We start from the raw sequence: 20050 nt of genomic DNA, 5'->3' as shown, positions 1-20050 counted from the left end.
ATGAGCTGATATCTTTCATTAACACATCAACAAGGCATTAAGCCATTACATATATCAGTCAACAAGTAAAACAAACAAGTAATCACCTAATCAACTACCTAACTCCACTAATTTGCATTGAAACTTACAAGATTAGCTTGTACAACTTGCATTGCTGACTTTTCAGTCAATCAATATCAAAACATTTACCTACTTAGTTCAACATGAACTAGATTACAAAAAAATCAAAATGGAACTAAAAACAGCAAATAGATTGGCAGCTTCAAACTTCAGTTGCTGCACACCATGGCACCACTGCTTGCAGCGATTCCAGGAGCATGACCACCTTTGTATGTCGTGCATGGCCACCTTTGCATGGGAACTAAACTTAACATTTATGCTGTGGATGAGAGGCTAAGTGGATAAGATTGCTACCACTTTTTTGCCCTTTCATCTCACAACACCAGATGCATGGTTGAACTGTTTCTCACAAGGACGATTCCCTTTTCCTAATCCAGTTTCCATTTTCGTGGGTCTTTGCAGAAGAATAGATTTTGACAAATTTTATTTTTAGTTTAGTGACTCCATGGTGTCCAACAACTGGTTAAGGCACCGTTTCCATGCATTTTCTTAACTCATAAACTAAAAAATGGCTTACTCCATATCTGGATACTGGCACAAAATCTTTTACATGTATCATTAGCTATTTGAATTTTGACATGCAGTTAATGACACAAATCATTAATTAGAAATTGCACATGCCAATAATGGCTTCCCACATTAGCAGAAGGAGGTCAGCTCTTTCAAGCCTTAGCAGTTTTCTTATTTTTTTTCTTCTAGCCTATTAAGGAAGGACTTGCTGATAAAGTTACTCAACTCAACCATGAATTAAAACCCAAATTTAATGATCAAATACATGAAAGCCTTTTTCTAATGGCTTATGTTTCTGCAAAAGTTATAACAGTATGGAACCTCGAACTCCTTCAAGTATAAAGTCAAAGCAGATAGACATTCATAGCAATCCAGTTTGGTGTTGTTTATTTATTTTTCTTTTTATTTTCTGATTTCCTCATACATAAATCAAGAACTCGAACTACTTTTTCTTATGTGATGTAAATAAATCGAAGAGAAAGAAAGCCCAGAAAGGCCGCTTCCCTTCTCAACTGCCTTGCTTAATGCAGATCAGTCCAATGATTCCTAAGGCTAGAAGACAAAATGTCCTTTATAAATGAAGGAATCAATAAAACCCTTAATTTTTATTTACAATTTTTTACGCTTGTCTGCTGATTGGGACACAAATAAATGAATTTTGTTGATACATGGGACTATAAAACGGTAGCGTCTGGTTTGTAGGTTTGAAATGACTAGAGCTGAGTATCTATGGTCTTTTCTTACACTATATGCCAAGGATTTTGCAAACATCCCCATTCAGCTTTTAGCACTGCAGTTGTAAGGTTTCAGTTAGAAAATGGCGGCAAGTTACATGCTAACTTAACAATGAAAACTGCAGGTTTTGACAGGAAGATTTACAAAGATTACAAATATTGCATATAGACAGTAATTACCAGCTTCGCAAAGGGATAGCATTAGTGAAAAATTACAGATCTGATATCTAAGCAAGATATGCTGATTCATACAAGAACTCCAAAGAATTACCAGAAATCTTTTTATTTGTTTTCCTAGTTGCTTTCTAGTATGTTAGCTTTACATATATCCCCAACTTTCAGTGCAAGCATTGCTTCCTTTGCTGTGTCGTAGAATCTCTTGCAATTCTTGAGGTCGACAAGGGAGAGTAAGAACCCCTTTCTGATGGAATCCATATTCTTCCCGAGCTTGATCCAGTAGACTTAGAAATTCAGGGTTTGTTAGGTGGTCTAATTCAATAAGAAACCTCTGTGTTTCTTCTCCCTTCACTGCAAAGACAGTTAAAAAATCCTTCCTTAACATCAGCTGGCACGGCTTTACCAACACTCATGTCTTCATCGAATTTGGAATGGTTGAGCGCCGGAGATGCGCTGTATGCTGAACTCGAGAATCCCTTTCGTAGTTTTTGAAAGAAAGGCCTGAACATCATTAACCCTCTTCTGTTTTTTGCCATGTTCTTGATTAACAACTTCTCACTGAACTTATGAGTTGTTGGTTTTTAACTTAGCAACAAGGTTCAAAAACAATCAAAACAATTGTTTAAGTGTTTGAAAGCTTAAAAATAGAAGCAAAACAAGCTGAAAAATGAATGAACAAAGTGTTTTCTTCATTACCCGAATAAGAACATAGTTGCTTACATAAATAGATCAAAACACATAGAAAGAAAACAAAGCTTGCTTGTGCAAGTAACTAAAGGTTTACATCAACAAAAGACAACCTAAATTGACTATTAAATCAACTAAGCACACATTTAACCTTAGCTGATCAAAGCAAATAATGATTACACCATAGGCTAACAAAAGTCAACTGGATAAACAAAGCTACTGTCGAATTACACCATGGACTTTAGCATGCTTCTGCTGAGTTCCTGGTTCCATGCATGCAACGTGAGTTTTGCATGGTTTCTTGCATGTTGCTGCTGTAGTTGCCACCTTTGAACACTCCTCCTTGGCTACAAAGCAGCAAACTCCTATTTCATTCTTCAAATGCTCAAGTCTTTGAGCAGCCAGTGGTTTGGTCAATAAATCAGCAAGCTGATCTTTTGAGCAGCAGTGAACCAAGCTAACTTCTTTTGACATTTCAGCCTCCCTCACAAAGTGATATTTGATTTTAAAATGCTTGGTCTTTCCATGAAAAACCGGATTTTTAGCAATGGCAACAGCAGATTGATTGTCAACCTTAATCACTGTGGCCTTCTTTTGATCAGCATTCAAGTCGCACAACATTTTTCTAAGCCAAATGACTCGATTTACTGCAGAGGCAGCAGGAATATATTCAGCCTCAGCAGTGGATTGAGCCACTGTCTGTTGCTTCTTCGAGCTCTAGCAAAAAACACCTGAACCAAGAGTGAAGAAATAACCTGATGTACTCTTCATGTCATCAGAACCAGCCCAGTCACTGTCTGAATATCCCACCAGCTTCAATTCTTTAGTTCTTTCAAACTTCACTCCATAATTCAAAGTCCCTTTGACATACCTTAGGACTCTTTTTGCTGCTTTAAAGTGAGCAATAGTGCAGCAGTGCATGAATCTCGACAGAAGACCAACAACATACATGATGTCTGGCCTAGTTGCAGTTAGGTAGAGTAGGCAACCAACTAGACTTCTATAATTCCTTTCACCCACTCGATCTTCATCACCATGGCTTGAGAGTTTTTCTCCTAGTGCCACAGGAGTGCTAGCAGGTTTGCAATTTGACATGCAAAACTTGCTCAAAACCTTTGATGCGAATGCTTTCTGACTTATGAAAAAACCTTGCTCATTCTGGTTCACCTCTATGCCTAGGAAGTAAGTCATCAAACCAAGATCAGTCATCTCGAACACACTTTGCATTTGCTTCTTGAAGGTTTCAATTAGTTCACTTTTGCAACCAGTGACTAACAAATCATCCACATACAGAGACACGATCAGCATGGTCTCTTCTTCATTCTTTTTGACATAGAGAGTAGGTTCACTAGTGCTCTTGGTGAACCCAAGCTTTGTCAAGTAGGCATCTATTCGATCATACCAAGCTCTTAGAGCCTGTTTCAAACCATACAAGGCCTTCTCGAGCTTGTAGACCTTTTGTTCCTCTCCATGAACCTCGAAGCCTTCAGGTTGCTCTACAAAGATTTCCTCCATGAGGAATCCATTCAAAAAAGCTGATTTAACATCCAATTGATACCTGCCATTGTTTTTGAGCTGCTAAGGCAAATAACAGCCTTATGGTATCCAACCTTGCAACAGGAGCAAAGGTTTCAAAGAAATCGACTCATTGCTGTTGACTGTACCCTTTCACAATTAATCTGGCTTTGTGTTTGTTTAGTGACCCATCTGCATTGTTTTTAATTCTGAACACCCACTTGACTCCAATGATCTTTCTATTTTCTGGCCTATCAACCAGCTCCCAGGTGTCATTCTTTTGAATCATCTTTAGTTCTGCTTCCATAGCTTCTTGCCAGCATCTTTCTTTTGCAGCCTCATTGTAGCAGGATGGCTCAACCATGGTTACAGCACATCTCTCATAGATGTCTGCCAATGTCCTGGTGCCTCTGACAGGCATATCATCATAATCATCCATAGCTTCACCTTCAGATTCAGCATGCAGTAGATTAAGGTCCTGCAAGTCTTCTTCAACTAAGCTTGCATCTGTCCTATTCCACTTCCAACAGCTTCCTTCATTGAATTTGACATCTCTACTCACAATCACCTTCTTGGTAGATGGATCATAGATCCTATAACCCTTCTTCACACTACTGTAGCCAACAAACACTCCTGGCATGGACTTTTTCTCCAGCTTAGTTCTTTTCTCTGCTGGCACTAATGCATAGCACAAGCACCCAAACACCTTCAAGTGTGACACAACTGGTTTCTACCCAAACCAAGCTTCAAAGGGTGTTTTACCCTTAACTGCTTTAGTTGGCAATCTATTTAGCAAGTAAACAGATGTGCTTCTGCCAGAAATTGTTTGGCATTTTAGCCTCAAACAGAAGGCATCTGGCCATATCGAGGACAGTCCTGTTTCTCCTATCACAAACACCATTCTGCTGTGGTGTGTAGACAGTAGTCAGTTGGTGTAGGATGCCAGCATCATCACAGATTTTCTGGAACTTCTGGGACACATACTCAACTCCATTATCTGACCTTAGGCTTTTAAGCTTGCAGTTGGCTTGGTTTTCTGCCAAAGCTTTGAACTTGCAAAAAAAAATCAGTAACATTTGACTTTTGTTTCAGGAAGTTTACCCAGCAAAACCTGGTGCAGTCATCAATGAACAGGGCAAAATACTTACAACCATTCAGTGAGCTGGTCTTCATTGGTCCACAGATGTCTGTGTGAACCAGCTGAAGTTTCTCTTGGGCTTTCCATGCTTTGTTGACTGGAAAAGGCAGTCTGGTCTACTTGACAAGTTGACAAACTTCACATACTTCTTTCTTTGGCTCAAACTTGGACAATTCTTCCACCAAATTTAGTTTTTGCAACTGCTCGAGTGAATTGTAGTTCACATGCCCCATTCTTCTATGCCACAGACTTGCTTCATCAGCCTGAGTTGCATATGCTTTGGCTTGCAACTGATTTACATCATCATTAAATGTTCTATCTTGCATGGCTACTGCTATCAACACTTGATTAGCAGCATCCTTGATCACACAGGTTTTGCCTTCAAACAAGAGGGAGTAACCCCTTTCCAGCAGCTGACCAACACTCAACAAGTTTTGATCAATGTCATGCACATAAAGAACTTCAGGGATAGTTTTAATACCTGACTTGGTGCAGATTACAGCCTTGCCTTTGCCTTTGGCTTTGAGAAGCTCACAATTTCCAATTCTGACTTGGGACTCAAAGGAGGTGTCGAGCTCCTTGAAAATGCTTTCATCTGAGGCCATATGATGAGTGCATCCACTATCAATCAGCCAAATCTTGCTGACTTTGCTAGAGCTAGCAAAGCAGGAGGCTGTGAAGACATTTTCTTCCTATGCCTCAGTGTCCTCAGCAGCTTGAGCTTGATTTTGATGCTGTAACTGAGCTTTTGGCTTGTTTTTGCACACTTTTTTCAATGTGTCCAAGCTGTTTACAGCCTCTACATTGAATGTCAGGCCTGTACCAGCAATATTTTTCAAGGTGAGTTATTTTTTTGCAATGAGCACAGGGTGGAAATTTCTTCTTGGCAGCTTCCTTCTTCCCTCTTTCTTTCTTTTCTGACCAAGGCTTCCTTTGTAATTTGAGCTCGAGCTTAAGCTCTCTCTGCTCTTGGCTTGAAAGGCACCCTCAGAATACTCCTCCATTCTGTTTGCTCTTCTTTGCTCTTGTGCATAGAGAGCATTTATCATCTCTGTCAAAGGAATGGTTGATAAGTCCCTCGAATCCTCCAGGGAAGATATTTTTTATTCATACTTCTCTGGCAGGGTTGTTATGACTTTCTCAACTACCCTCTGATCACTAAAATCATCCCCAAGCAGTCTTATGTTATTGACAGTAGCCATAATTTTGTCAGCATACTGCTTGATGGTTTCTGAGTCTTTCCTTCTCAGATTCTCAAAATCCCTTCTCAAGTTGATCTGTCTGGTCTTGTCTGAACCTTGAAACTCCACCTTGAGTTTATCCCAGGCCTCCTTTGGTGTGTCACAAGCCATTATCCTTGTGAAGATGACATCTGAAACTCCACTTTGAAGGCATGACATAGCCTTATACTTCTTTGCACAGTCTTCATTGTGCTGCCTTATTTGAGCTATCGTTGGATTAGCTCTCAAAGGTGGTAGTTCTGCATCATTTTGAAGAACATTCCACAGGTCATGTGCCTGTAGATATGTTTTCATTTTTACAGCCCATATGTTGTAGTTTTCACCAGCAAACACAGGTGGAGGTGGTGGTGAAAAGCTCATCTTTATGCAGCTTCTAAAGACTAAGTAGCAAAGGTAGCTCATGTTTCTTTTCTTTCAAGCAGTTGACTTCAACAACCTCAGTCACAACAAGAGGCCCTCAAAGACAGTAGGCTCTCGATACCATTTGTTGGTTTTTAACTTAGCAACAAGGTTCAAAAACAATCAAAACAATTGTTTAAGTGTTTGAAAGCTTAAAAACAGAAGCAAAACAAGCTGAAAAATGAATGAACAAAGTGTTTTCTTCATTACCCGAATAAGAACATAGTTGCTTACATAAATTGATCAAAATACATAGAAAGAAAACAAAGCTTGCTTGTGCAAGTAACTAAAGGTTTTCATCAACAAAAGACAACCTAAATTGACTACTAAATCAACTAAGCACACATTTAACCTTAGCTGATCAAAGCAAATAATGATTACACCATAGGCTAACAAAAGTCAACTGGATAAACAAAGCTACTGTCGAATTACACCATGGACTTTAGCATGCTTCTGCTGAGTTCCTGGTTCCATGCATGCAACGGAAGTTTTGCATGGTTTCTTGCATGTTGCTGCTGTAGTTGCCACCTTTGAACATGAGTTTCTTTGAAATCTATGCTCCTTAATGCCAGACTTGGAGGGTATTTATATTTTTTTTGCCAATAGATGATTGAAATAAAGTAATGCTGTGGAGCCATCTGTTACAGCCTTAATGCATCAATAGACACGGCATCATGTTGGTTATTTTATGAAGAATGGATTGAGATAGAAAGCAAAAAACAAGTTTACACGTACAACAATGCTTAAATAAGCTGAAATATTAAATAATTATAATTTGGAAAGTCTTACAACTTATACGGTAAAACATTTTGTCAAAATTTTATTGTTCCACAAGAAGTTGACAACTTATAGAGTAAGGGTTCGCCTAACAAAGCTCGCACCTTTAGTGACTTTGCAACTTAGGTAAACTCGTACATTTGATGAGCTTGCATCTTTGGGTGAACTCACAAATGTGCGATCTGTGTTCGCCAGTGCATGGATGGTCACTTAGCAACACTCTTCCTTGGCCTCCATGCAGTGAACTCCAATATCATAATGCAACTTCTCAAACTTCATCTTCCTAAGAAGTTTTGTTAAAATGCCCTTTAATTGATCTTGCGAACTGCAGTGAACTAGAGTTACTTCCTTAGCTTGTTCCACTTCTCTCACAAAATGATACTTGATTTTGAAATGTTTTGTTCTTTCATGAAACATTGGATTTTTTGCAATTGCGACAACAAACTGATTATCACACTTTATCATAATACTAAATTAACATAACTTTTGGTTAGTTATAACTTTTCATTTGTAACTATTGAAACACTATATATATTTTGAAAATATTCTAAGATAAGCCTCTTCATTTCTCCACGTTTGGCTGTAATTACTGCAAAATGCCCTTCCTATAGATGAACTTTCCAAGGGAGAGTAAGCTGGGGGAGTAAGCTGGGGGGGGGGGGATTTCGTATGGTTTGCAACTTTCTACCAAGCATCATTTAATGAAATCATTGAAAGTCCTTCTAGACACGGAAATTAATGGAGGTACATGATTTCTTAGCTGGTATTAATGTTTGACTAATTTCAGACAGTTTTTCCAGCCAAGCGTGTAATGAGATGTGATAACCATTGAAAACATACAGATTAATATGAAGGAATCCAGATCTCATCTTTTCACAGGATGACACATATTTACACATTTTCTTTTCTTGATGAAGCCAAGAATAGCAAGAATGCAGCCACGTGAGTACTTTATAGAAGCTAACTGATGATCTGTAGTGTTTATTATACCAAAACTTGGTCTTGTAGATTCTAGAATATGAATTGAAGTAGTAGTTACCTATGAGTTTTTGCCACTCTACTTTTTCTTTTATGATGTAAATAAGTCGAAGAGAAAGAAAACCCAGAATGGCCACCTAGTTTAGATTAAGTTATCTCTTTTCAACTGCCCCACTTGATACAGATCAGTCCAATAATTTCTGAGGCTGGAAGACAAAGTTATTCACATGCATAAACGAAGTAATGCAGGAAGCAATAGACGTTCCTTGTTATTTGCAATTTTCAAGTAAATGAGATCAATAATTTGTTGGAACAGAGTGGTTTTTGCAGCTTTTGCAAACCCTTTAGATTTTTTTCCCAACGCTGGTCAAGATTTGAGAGAAGTCAGAGAATCCAATAATTGCCTTACACAAAAAATAATATATAAAAGTGGAAATTTTCACCGTGTTGTATACTTTATACAATTTGCTACGGTTGTCTGCTGGTTAGGACACAAATAAATGAATTTTGTTAGGACATGGGACCATAAAACAGTAGCATCTGAACCATCCAAAATAGAGAGAAAAGTAGCGTCTGGTTTGTAGGTTTGAAATGACTAGAGCTTTGTATCTATGGTCTTTTCATACATGATATATTCCATAGTTTTTGCAAACATACCTAGACAGTTTTGGTCTTTCTGGTATAACACTGCAGTTTGCGAACATTCCAAATGATTTTCCAAACTATTCTGGAGGCAATCTAATGACGTGTTTCCTTAAAATTTCAGACAACAACGACTTTCAGTATCTGCTTAAGTTTATTTCTTGTAGTGTTAAAGTAGTTGAGGTTTCAGGTGTTGTGAGGTGGAGTTTCTCACATAAGTGATAATCCTGTTGGTTTTGCATCATCCATGGCATCCCAACTGTTAAAACAGTCGAATAGGATTAAGCTCTGATTTAAACACTTGTGGTTGTTCTTCCTTGGAGTTCAAGTTGGCTCAGGTCTAGAAAAAAAAACACAAATTCTGGTTCAAGCCTGAAGGTACAGCAAAAGATTGAGGGCTTCATAGGATATAATATGCATGTAACCAGTAATTACCAGCTTTTCCAAAAACTTTAAGGCAATGAGACACGAGGGGATTGTAGAAAACCAGATACGATTCATGGAGAAGGCAAAGTTAAAGGAACAAAGCTCACATATTGATTTGCATGAGCTAAACCTTTTTATTCAACTTACAAAAGTTTGACATTGCTTGACATTGCACACTAAACCACAAGGATTACATTAATAAGACAAGATAACGTAGCTTGACATTGCACGCTAAAGCCTTAAAAGTTTGCCAACCAAGCAAGACATTAGGGTGCAAATGGATTCGACAGCAAAAATATCACGACTACACACAGCGGGATAGCAATAGTGAAATTTTACAAATCTGACATCCAAGCAAGACACGTTCACTGGTACAAGAACTTGAAAGATTACAACCAATATTTTATTTATCATCCTAGTAGCTTCCCGTTAAGGTAGCATTACCATATCCTGACTTTCAACGCAGACATTGTTTTCTTTGCTGTGTTCAAGAATCTCCTCTAATTCATGAGGCTGACAAGGGAGAGAAAGGACCCCCGTTTGATGGGATCCATATACTTCCCGAGCTTCATCGAGTAGGCTTAGGAATTCAGGGTTTGTTAAGTGGTCCAATTCAATAACAAACCTCTGTGTTTCTTTTCCATTCGCTGCAGAGACAGCAAAAAATCCTTCCTTAACATCGCCTGGCACTGCTTTACCGACGCTCATGTCTTCATCGAATTTGTCATGGTTGAGTTCTGGAGATGTGCTGTATGCTGAACTCGAGAACCTCTTTCGTAGTTTCTGAAAGAAAGGCCTGAACATCATTAACCCTCTTTTGCTTTCTGCCATGTTCTTGATTGACAATTATCGCAGTGAGTTTATGAGTTTCTTTGAAAATCTACATGCCATTCTGCCAGACTTGGAGGTATTTATATTGGTTTGTGAATCAAAGTTTGAAACTATTTTCAAGTAATGCTGTGGAGCCACACGGTATTCTACTGTTCTCAACACGAATATTCATGTTAATATCTTTTTCTTGATTTCGCCTTATCTTTCCACAGGATACTGCAGTAAAGTGGGACTAAATTCAGTGTTTGTTTATGATAAAACCCTTTACTTGATTTGGAAATTGGTTCTTAAGAGAGGGGGGAAGTTACTAGAAGTTAATCATAAATTGATTGATGTAATATTAGGCCATTTGCATTATAGTTTGATTGTTTTCTTAAATAGTAGCCCCTCCAGTACATCTACCATGAATCTGCAGTCACTTGGATTTTAAGCACTGTTACGGATGAGAGTAACTGGCTAAGAATGCCGGTCTTAAGAGGCCTGCGCCGTTAAACGGTCTCTTTCATGCATGCCATTTTCATTTTAATCAGAGACAAAGACCAGTGATTTGAATTTTCAGCTTTCACTACATGATCCTACTCTATTTGAAACAGGACCGCACATTGATTGGGTGTGCATGGAGAAAATATCTGTGTCCGTACATTGAATGGCTATGGCTTATACAATGTCGGCAATGAGGTACAAACAATGCCTTTAGGTCATCTTCAAAAATCGATCAACCTTGGAAGAAAAACACAACATCTCACTGGTATAAAAAAGCTAAAGAAATTAAAAGTAAAGGTGAATTCAATTTGCTGATAATCAAGAAGTTTTTCTACTGCTAGACTGTTAAGGGCCAAACTTGATCATCAAGAAGCTAAGTTTCTTCCTACTTATGATTCTACAGATCTGAATCCAGTGGTTTTGCATCAATTCTACTTCTGGTTTTCTTCCCTAGCCTAGTCTTAAAAGTTGTATAGCCTAATAATATCATTATTACTTAGAAATATGCAAAAATATGAAGAAGCACCATGTTGTCCTTACGCTTGTCTGATGGGAAACAAAGAAATAATTGAATTATGTCGAATACATGGGACCGTATAAGATAGGGTATGGTTTTGGTTCTAAAATGACAGGAGATAAGAATTTCTTGATTTATCTACACCATCATATTCCCAACTTTTTGCATCACTTATCTTGTCACCTATCTCTATCCATGTTTGCAGAATCTGAGTGTAAAATAGGAAAACCACGATGTAGTTCCAACTGATGTGGACGTTTATGAGATTAAGAATTTGAGAAGAAAAGAAGGAAGAACGAGAAGGGAAAAGAGGAACAGAGAGGAAGAAGGGAATTTTCTTGAATTTGGGTGACTGAAATCCACGCCCTCATTCCCTCCTTTATTAACCGCTTTAACCCACAATCAAAACAAGACGCACCGGTTCAAAAATTCACAAAATTGAAAACTAAATGACAAAATATAACCCGTCAATCTTTTTATTTTCAACAATTACTACCTCCCACACTCGATCCTCGTCCTCAAGGATCAAAGGAAGGAAACTGTTGTTGCAGGTCGTAGAGCAGCTCCCACGTAGCATCCTCGGGAAAGGCATTGGACCATTGAACCAGCACTTCAGTCACTGCCCGGTTCCCTCGCTTAGTCATGCAGCGCTCTAGAATTCGCACCGGTTCCTTGACAATAGTCCCATCAGACCCAACCACTGGAAGCTTTGCCTGCACTGGTTCAATTATGACACATGAAAGGTAGGATGGACGCGGAACCCACAGGCAGCTGGAGCGTGTATGCAACCTTGGCAATCTTGGCCAGCACAAGGAACGGACCAAAAAACTTGGGAGCTAACTTGCGATTGAACCTCCTACAGTTTGTTGCCTATAAGGCTGCAGTTTCAAATATACAAGATACTGCGCCTTAAATTCGTGCTCACCCCGCTTTCGATCCACCATCACTTTCATTCGATCTTGCGCCCGTTGAAGATAAAATTTCAGCATGTTCGTGGCAGCTTCCCGTTGCTGTAAGCTTTTATCGACTAGTGCCACTGATTAAATGCTAAAGTTACATATTTTATATAATTAATTTGGTTAATTTATGAGAATGCACCATTAATTTTGCCATATTTATTGAATTTTGTGCAGGAATACAATTTGAGGCTAAATAAAAGAAAAAGGAAACAATTGGGCTAGATTGAAGAAAGAAGCAAAAAAGGAGGGCCAAAGAAGAATTTTTCCAAGATTAATTAGCTGAAATTTTTGACTTAGTGAGAGATTATTTTGCGATTTATTTTATTATGGGATATTTTTCCTTAATTTTCTATGACTAGTTGGCTCCTAATTTAGTAAATCCCCTAGTATAAATAGAGCTTGTATTGTTCATCAATTCATCAATCAAAAATATTAAGTTCTTGTCTTTCAATACATTCTCTCTTTTCTCACGTAGCATTGTTGTTTCTTTAGTTTCCTTTCCTTCAATTTTTAATTTCCAGTAGCTAATCACCAAATCAAGCCATTTGCAATTCCTTTTTCAATTTTTTTCCAAATAGTCAATCACCGCACTTTAATATATTCCAACCCCCATACTCAATCACATCACCCATCTTTTCATCTTTTCTACCTTATTTAATTTATCAAATACCAACATGCCCCAAACCTTAGCCAACTAAATCCATTTTCAGCTTTAGGCTGAAATTAGCCTCGTCAAAACTCGTGAGTTACGAACCTGAGCCATTTAACTCCTAAAATTCCAGTACTTATTACTTCTCCGGATTAAGAGTATGATTTTGTCAACTCATAAAATCAGATCAACATTAAGTCAAAAAAGACGTCGTTTGATTTAGTGTGGTTAGACGTATAGTTGGAATTCCGAAATGAACGTTTCTAATCGGTTTTCTGTGAACACATTGGCGTGCCAAGTGGAGATTGCTGTTTGGTTCCGTCAAGGGAAGTAGTAACCGGATTTAAATGTCACATGCGGTTGAAGGCATTGGTTCGAGCTAGGCTCTTCTAGAACGCAAAGCTGCCGGAGTTCTAAATCACGAACGTTTCGTGGTTGTTCAATCGGTAAGAATTAGTTATTGGACGTTCCATAACTAATTTACACAAGGAAGAGTTGGTGTCCGAGGCGTCCTTGGTAGCTATAACTAGCTTATTGGAAAAGAGGAGTTCATCCAATTTCGAGGATCGGTTCAAAGACGAGGAAAATTCGTGTCTAAAGCTGAGCTCATTCTAATTAATTTTCCTTAATATTTATTTCACGGTTTTTATTATTCTGTTTTCAACTTTTACTTTTGACGTTATTTTTCTGTTAATTTCAGGTTTTCAAATTTTTATCCCCTCGAACGTCTTGGGCACGACAATTGCCCAGACAAAAATCTGGTCAAGCGAGCAACAGTTTACAGTAAACCAGTCTCTGAGGGATCGACTTTACTCCCTATACTGCATAATTTGCAAACTAAGGCGTAGGTTTATATTGGTGGATTCGACACCCATCTGTTTTGGCGCCGTTACCGGGGACTGGCAACACTTATAATTGTTTAAATCATCTTCATGACTAGATCTTCATCCGGATATCTCGAATACGACCCAGAGATCGAAAAATCAGCTCGAGCACGACGTAAAGAGATGAAAGTTCTTTAACGTGTAGAAGCAATTGAACGTGGAAAACAAGTCGAAGTGGTTGAACCTGAGACTAAACCACTTCCTGAAACAAAAGGAGTAGAAGACAACCTCGGTGAACCAGAAAGGATGGCAAACCGAACCATTCGTCAACTAGCCGCTGCTCCCAACGAGCAAACACCGTTATGCATCAACTATCCAGCCGGAGAAACCCTGTTCGAGTTGAAGTCAGGCCTGATCCACCTTTGCCCACTTTTCGAGGCTTGAAGAACGAAAATCCACATACCCACTTGAGAGAATTCCACATGGTCTACTCAAGCATGAAACCACAGGGAGTAACCAAAGATGAAATTAAACTTCGGGCCTTTCCTTTTTCTTTAGTTGATACAACAAGAGAATGGTTATTTTACTTACCCCCTGGTTCTATTACAACGTGGGATGACTTATCTCGTGTTTTTCTTGATAGATTTTTCCCAGCATCGCGAGCAGCTGAACTTAGGAGAGACATAGTGGGAATTCGACAAATGGAGAGTGAATCGCTCTACGACTATTGGGAGCGATACAAAAAACTGTGTGCAAGTTGTCCTCAACACGGTTTGACCGAGCAATCACTTCTTCAGTATTTCTACGAGGGTTTGCTCCCTATGGAAATGAAAATGATTGACGCAGCTAGTGGAGGGGCGCTTGTCAATATGACTCCTCAAAGGGCAAGAGAACTGATATCCACTATGGCGGAAAATTCTCAACAGTATCGACCGAATTCAGAACCCACAAGACGGGTTAATGGGGTAAACGTTTCATCCCTAGAAGATAAATTGGATAAACTTACTAATATTGTTCAATCTATGCTTATAGAAAAGAAGAATCAGACCCAACTGTGTGGAATTTGTACTACATCTGAACATCCGACAGATTTGTGCCCAATCCTTAACGAAAATTCAACGGCACATATTGATGCTGTCGGAGGCTTTCCGGGACCTCCACAAAGACGATATGATCTTTTTTCTAACACCTATAATCCCGGGTAGAAGGATCATCCCAACTTAAATCACGGAGCTAATCCCCGATATAATCCATCGTACCAACCAAGACCTCCGCAACCGCCACCCAAGCTTAGCACATATCTAGAAGCTGTTATGGAAAGACTTGCCGTCGATGTTGCGAAGTACCCACAGAGGACAAACGCATCAATACAAGAGATAACTAATCAAGTTAGTAAACTCTCGATGGCGGTTAATCGTTTGGAATCTCAAGGTAAATTACCTTATCAGACAGAGCCGAATCCTCGGCAGAATGCAAGTGCAATAACTTTTCATAGCAGAAAAGTTCTGGAAACAGTTCCAGACAAAAGTCATGGGCAAGACAACGAACGAGAAAAATAGATCTCTGATCCAAAAGCCAGACCGGAATCAGAAATTCAGAAACCAGTTGTGGTGCCACCTCCTTTTCCAGGGAGACTCGCGAAGGATAAGAAAGAAAATGAGGAAAAAGAAATCCTCGAAACGTTCAGGAAGGTGGAGGTAAATATCCCTTTGCTCGATGCTATCAAACAAATCCCTCGCTATGCAAAATTTCTCAAAGAATTATGTACTAGCAAGAGGAGGTTACTAGGTAACGAAAAAGTAAATGTAGGAGAAAATGTCTCCGCAGTACTGCAAAAGAAAGTTCCGCCCAAATACAATGACCAAGTTATGTTTGCTATTTCTTGTGATATAGGTAATGTAGGCATTAAGAAAGCCATGTGTGATTTAGGGGCTTCCATTAATGTTATGCCTTATCCTATTTATAAGTTGATTAACGCGGGTCCTTTGAAAAAGACAGGAGTAATAATCCAGTTGGCGGACAGGTCAGTCATTTATCCCGAAGGGTTGCTTGAAGACATCCTTGTTAAAGTTAACGAATTAGTTTTCCCTGCAGATTTCTACATTATTAATATGGAGGATGATAACACAACTAATTCGTCTGACATCTTACTTGGAAGACCGTTCCTAAGTACCGCAAGCGCAAAAATTGATGTTCAGAGTGGAACATTGACAATGGAGTTTGATGGCGACATCGTGAAATTCAATGTCTATGAAGCCATGAGTCATCCTAACTCGTTATCAAATATTTCCAGTATCGATAGTATAGATTGTTTAACTCAAAATTATTCTGAATATCATGACTTTGATGAGTTGGAAACTGTCTTTTATAGAAGCATTGACATGGATGTTTTAAGTCGTCTCGAGGAGTTAGCAGTTATAGAAGATCCGTTGCGCGAAATTGTCAAACACTTGGAGACGCAACCATCGTTGACAAGTCAAGGTAACCAATTTGAACTATTACCTTCCCAAACTAAAATGTTGCCTTTGATTTTACAGCCACCAACCTTGGAACTTAAAGCATTACCGACCACCTCAAGTACGTCTTTTTAGGAGAGAAAGACACCTTGCTGGTAATAGTGTCAAACAAACTAACCAAAGACGAGGAGGAAAGTCTAGTTCGAGTTCTAAGAGATTATAAAGAGGCTATTGGTTGGACAATAGCCGACATAAAAGGGCTAAGTCCATCCACCTGTATGCACAGAATTTCCATCGAAGATAACACAAAACCAAAAAGAGATGCTTAGAGGCGCCTTAATCCACCCATGATGGAGGTAGTGAAGAAGGAAATCCAGAAATTGTTGGATGCTGGAATGATATACCTGATCTTCGACAGTGATTGGGTTAGCCCGGTTCATGTCGTGCCCAAGAAAACTGGCATGACAGTGGTGAAAAATTCGTCTGGAGAGCTGGTTCCTACCCGAGTCCAGAATGGATGGAGGGTTTGCATCGATTACAGAAAGTTAAATGCAGCTACCCGGAAGGACCATTTACCACTACCCTTCATTGATCAAATGCTCGAGCGATTAGTTGGTAAGACTCATTATTGTTGTCTCGATGGATATTCAGGATTTTTCCAAATTCCGGTGGCCCTAGAGGATCAAGATAAAACAATTTTCACGTGTCCCTTTGGAATGTTTGCGTATAGACGAATGCCGTTTGGAATCTGTAATGCTCTGGCCACTTTTCAGTGATGTATGGTGAGCATATTCTCCGATTATGTCGAGAAAATCATTGAAGTCTTCATGGATGATTTCACGGTGTATGGTAACTCTTTTAACGAATGTCTCGATAATCTTGCTAAGATATTACAAAGATGCCTAGAATTTAATCTTGTTTTAAATTATGAAAAATGCCACTTCATGGTTGACAAAGGGTTAATTTTGGGTCATATAGTTTCCTTAGAAGGTATTGAGGTCGATAAAGCAAAAACGAATATTATCAACTCATTACCTTACCCCACATTTGTGAGGGAAATTTGTTCGTTTCTTGGCCATGCAGGATTTTACAGACGATTCATAAAAGACTTCTCGACGATGGCACAACCGCTTTGCAGTCTGTTATAGAAGGATAAAGAATTTAAATTTGACCAGACTTGTAAAGATGCATTTGACATATTGAAGCAGAAATTGGCCTCAGCCCCCATAGTGCAACCACCAAATTGGAACTTCCCGTTTGAAATCATGTGTGATGCAAGTGATCGAAGTGTGGGAGCTGTTCTTGGGCAAAGAATAGGGAAAGAGCCTCATGTTATCTACTATGCTTCGAAGACACTAGATGTCGCCCAAAGCAATTACACAACCACTGAGAAAGAATTATTAGCTGTTGTGTTTGCTTTAGATAAATTTAGATCTTACCTGTTGGGAACTAAAGTGATTATTTTTTCTGATCATGCAGCTTTGAAATATTTGATAGGCAAGAAGGAGGCAAAACCTCGACTAATTAGGTGGATTCTACTTCTGCAAGAATTTGATTTTGAAATCCGGGATAAGAAGGGATGCGAAAACTTAGTAGCTGACCATCTGAGTCGATTACCGATTCCAGCAGATGACACACCATTGAAAGACAACTTCCCAGATGAAAACCTATTTTGAGCAAATGTGGTTCATCCTTGGTACGTAGACATAGTAAATTATCTCGTTACAGGTATTATACCTTCAGAATTACCTAAGTTCAGAAAAGATAAGATTAAAAAGGATGCTCGATATTACATTTGGGATGATCCTTACCTATGGAAGCATTGCTCCGATCAGGTAATTTGACGGTGTGTAGTAGAAACAGGGGTACAGTCTATCTTAACTTTTCGTCATTCTTATGCATGTGGAGGACACTTTGGACCTAAACGCACCGCACATAAAATTCTCGAGTGTGGACTATTTTGGCCAAGTATATTTCGTGGTGCATTCTTATTCTGTAAAACCTGTGAAAGATGCCAAAAAGTCGGTAATCTTAGCCGTCGAAATGAGATGCCCCTTACTCCCATCCATATTTGCGAATTTTTTGATGTGTGGGGCATCGATTTTATGGGTCCTTTTATTTATTCTTTCAGTAATTTCTATATACTCTTAGCTGTTGATTACGTTTCTAAGTGGATAAAAGCAAAGACTACTCGCAATGATAATGCTAAGACTGTGGTTGACTTTCTTAAAAGTTCTATCTTTTCCAGGTATGGCACCCCACGAGCATTAATCAGCGACAGAGGAACTCATTTTTGCAATAAACTCATAAGTGCATTTATGGAAAAATATGGAGTGACTCAACGAATTGCCACTGCTTACCATCCACAAACAAACGGACAAGCTGAAGTGTCAAATCGAGAAATTAAGTCCATATTGGAGAAGACTGTTAAACCTAACAGAAAGGATTGGAGCTTGAGACTAAATGACGCACTTTGGGCTTATAGGACAGCTTACAAGGGACCAATAGGCATGTCACCTTATCAACTTGTTTTGGTAAACTGTGCCATTTCCTGGTCGAATTAGAGCACAAAGCATTTTGGGCAGTTAAGCAGTGTAATATGGAGATGGAGACCTTAGGAAGAGCTCGAAAGTTGGACATTCAGGAACTCGAGGAAATTAGAAACGATGCATATGAAAGTGCTCGAGTTTATAAAGAAAAGACGAAGGCATTCCACGATAAGATGATCACTAGGAAGCAGTTTTCAATAGGACAAAAAGTTCTCCTATACGACTCCACCTTAAAAATTTTCGCTGGTAAGCTTCGATCCAAATGGATAGGTCCATTTACTATTACTAAGTTATTTTCAAATGGTGCAGTGGAAATTCAAAGCGAAGAAATCTGTAAGTGCTTTAAGGTGAATGGTCAACAACTGAAACCCTTCTACGAGAATTTCCAAACGCAAACGGTTGAGGAGATTGTTCTCGAGGAGCCCAGAATTTGAATAACAGGTCGTCGAGCTAACGACGTTAAATAGAGCGCTGTTGGGAGGCAACCCAAACTTTCTTTTCCTTTATGCAAATAAATTTTTGGTTAAATGGAAAATGAAAATGCATGTCGAGGATTAGTTCTGTCCAAGGAAAGACTTGGTACTTAAGTATGTCCATTGTGACTCACCTCTCTTTCCTGGGAACTTACTTGGTGCATTTTTCACGACTATTTTACCGAATCTCGTAATCTTGATTTGTTTTTAATAATTTATTTCTTGAGATTATTACTTAGCTATTAAATTTGAAAAAATAAAAATTTTTAATTTTCCTATTATTGTTATTATTTATTTTTACTATTTTATTTTATTTTATTTTCATTTTTATTTTTGCAGGAAAACATTCCAAGACAAAATTAAATTCCACATGTCAACCCACAAAATTCTTTTTATTTCAGCCAAGGCCCACTCTATCTACGAGACCACCCTCCACGACGTTGAAATACATGGGGAGTTTCTTTTTCTCTCTTTCTCCTACTTATCTTTACTTTTATTCTTTAAATTACATTGGGACAATGTAAAATAAGTAGGGGGAGGGAAACATAAATTGGTTCTAATTTGCTTATCTGTCATCGCTATTTTTGCATGTTTTTGGTAAAAGGTAAAATTATTCTTTTAAATTGGGATGGTACACTTATGGTTTGACTTATTTAGCTATTTAATTCTTTACACATGAAACTTTTCAATAACCTAGACTTAGTGGGTAAGAAATTTTTGGGAATTATAAGTTTGATTGACTTCTACTTTTTATCATATGTCAAATTTTTGAATGCAAAAAAAAAAACAAAAAAATGAATAATAATACTCCTCTGATACGAATGTTAAGAGTGAAAAATTGGGGTTGTACATCGGGCTGAGTAACTGGAACTTAGTGCTTGGGTTGTCATTACATCTCGCGTAAAAAGGTTCGTGTGGCTACCCAATTTCTTTGCACTCACTCCGCTAACAAGTTATCATGAATA

At 38.5% G+C, this 20050-nt stretch overlaps 4 protein-coding genes and 1 long non-coding RNA gene across 5 annotated transcripts; 3 read left to right on the top strand and 2 right to left on the bottom strand.

Annotated features, from left to right (window-relative positions):
• Positions 1 to 1683: 1683 nt before the first annotated feature.
• Positions 1684 to 2077, bottom strand: LOC107892512 (auxin-responsive protein SAUR36). Its single transcript, XM_016817587.1, has 2 exons — positions 1945 to 2077; positions 1684 to 1892 (listed from the first exon to the last, which is right to left on the bottom strand). The coding sequence occupies exons 1-2, from the start codon at positions 2075 to 2077 to the stop codon at positions 1684 to 1686; spliced, it is 342 nt and encodes a 113-aa protein (XP_016673076.1).
• A 3907-nt stretch (positions 2078 to 5984) lies between these two features.
• Positions 5985 to 6482, bottom strand: LOC107892513 (uncharacterized). The gene has a single exon (XM_016817588.1). It carries the CDS (start codon positions 6480 to 6482, stop codon positions 5985 to 5987), a length of 498 nt encoding a protein of 165 aa, XP_016673077.1.
• Positions 6483 to 9374: 2892 nt separating this feature from the next.
• Positions 9375 to 12581, top strand: LOC121220936 (uncharacterized). Its single transcript, XR_005918210.1, has 2 exons — positions 9375 to 12187; positions 12309 to 12581. It is a non-coding gene; the product is annotated as an uncharacterized lncRNA (long non-coding RNA).
• A 2339-nt stretch (positions 12582 to 14920) lies between these two features.
• LOC107892514 (uncharacterized) lies at positions 14921 to 16392 on the top strand. The gene is made up of 3 exons (XM_016817589.1): positions 14921 to 15038; positions 15237 to 16088; positions 16199 to 16392. The coding sequence occupies exons 1-3, from the start codon at positions 14921 to 14923 to the stop codon at positions 16390 to 16392; spliced, it is 1164 nt and encodes a 387-aa protein (XP_016673078.1).
• Positions 16393 to 17842: 1450 nt separating this feature from the next.
• Positions 17843 to 19046, top strand: LOC107892516 (uncharacterized). Its single transcript, XM_016817590.1, has 4 exons — positions 17843 to 17898; positions 18312 to 18571; positions 18628 to 18858; positions 18922 to 19046. Exons 1-4 carry the CDS (start codon positions 17843 to 17845, stop codon positions 19044 to 19046), a joined length of 672 nt encoding a protein of 223 aa, XP_016673079.1.
• Positions 19047 to 20050: the final 1004 nt, after the last annotated feature.

The sequence above is a fragment of the Gossypium hirsutum genome, chromosome D09, assembly GCF_007990345.1.
Source record: "Gossypium hirsutum isolate 1008001.06 chromosome D09, Gossypium_hirsutum_v2.1, whole genome shotgun sequence".
Classification (NCBI taxonomy): domain Eukaryota; kingdom Viridiplantae; phylum Streptophyta; class Magnoliopsida; order Malvales; family Malvaceae; genus Gossypium; species Gossypium hirsutum.
This window is presented reverse-complemented; position numbering and strand designations above follow the sequence as displayed.

Bases quoted from the DNA above. Each gene is read 5' to 3' on its own strand.
- LOC107892516 (XM_016817590.1), top strand. From the start codon at position 17,843: ATGCTCGATATTACATTTGGGATGATCCTTACCTATGGAAGCATTGCT. The intron at 17,899-18,311 runs GTAATTTGACGG...TATCTTTTCCAG, and splicing joins GGAAGCATTGCTCCGATCAG to GTATGGCACCCCACGAGCAT. The intron at 18,859-18,921 runs GTAAGCTTCGAT...CAAATGGTGCAG, and splicing joins CACCTTAAAAATTTTCGCTG to TGGAAATTCAAAGCGAAGAA.
- LOC107892514 (XM_016817589.1), top strand. From the start codon at position 14,921: ATGGAAAGACTTGCCGTCGATGTTGCGAAGTACCCACAGAGGACAAAC. The intron at 15,039-15,236 runs GTAAATTACCTT...CTCCTTTTCCAG, and splicing joins TAATCGTTTGGAATCTCAAG to GGAGACTCGCGAAGGATAAG. The intron at 16,089-16,198 runs GTAACCAATTTG...ACGTCTTTTTAG, and splicing joins ACCATCGTTGACAAGTCAAG to GAGAGAAAGACACCTTGCTG.
- LOC107892513 (XM_016817588.1), bottom strand. From the start codon at position 6,482: ATGAGCTTTTCACCACCACCTCCACCTGTGTTTGCTGGTGAAAACTAC.
- LOC107892512 (XM_016817587.1), bottom strand. From the start codon at position 2,077: ATGGCAAAAAACAGAAGAGGGTTAATGATGTTCAGGCCTTTCTTTCAA. The intron at 1,893-1,944 runs GTAAAGCCGTGC...CTGTCTTTGCAG, and splicing joins CGATGAAGACATGAGTGTTG to TGAAGGGAGAAGAAACACAG.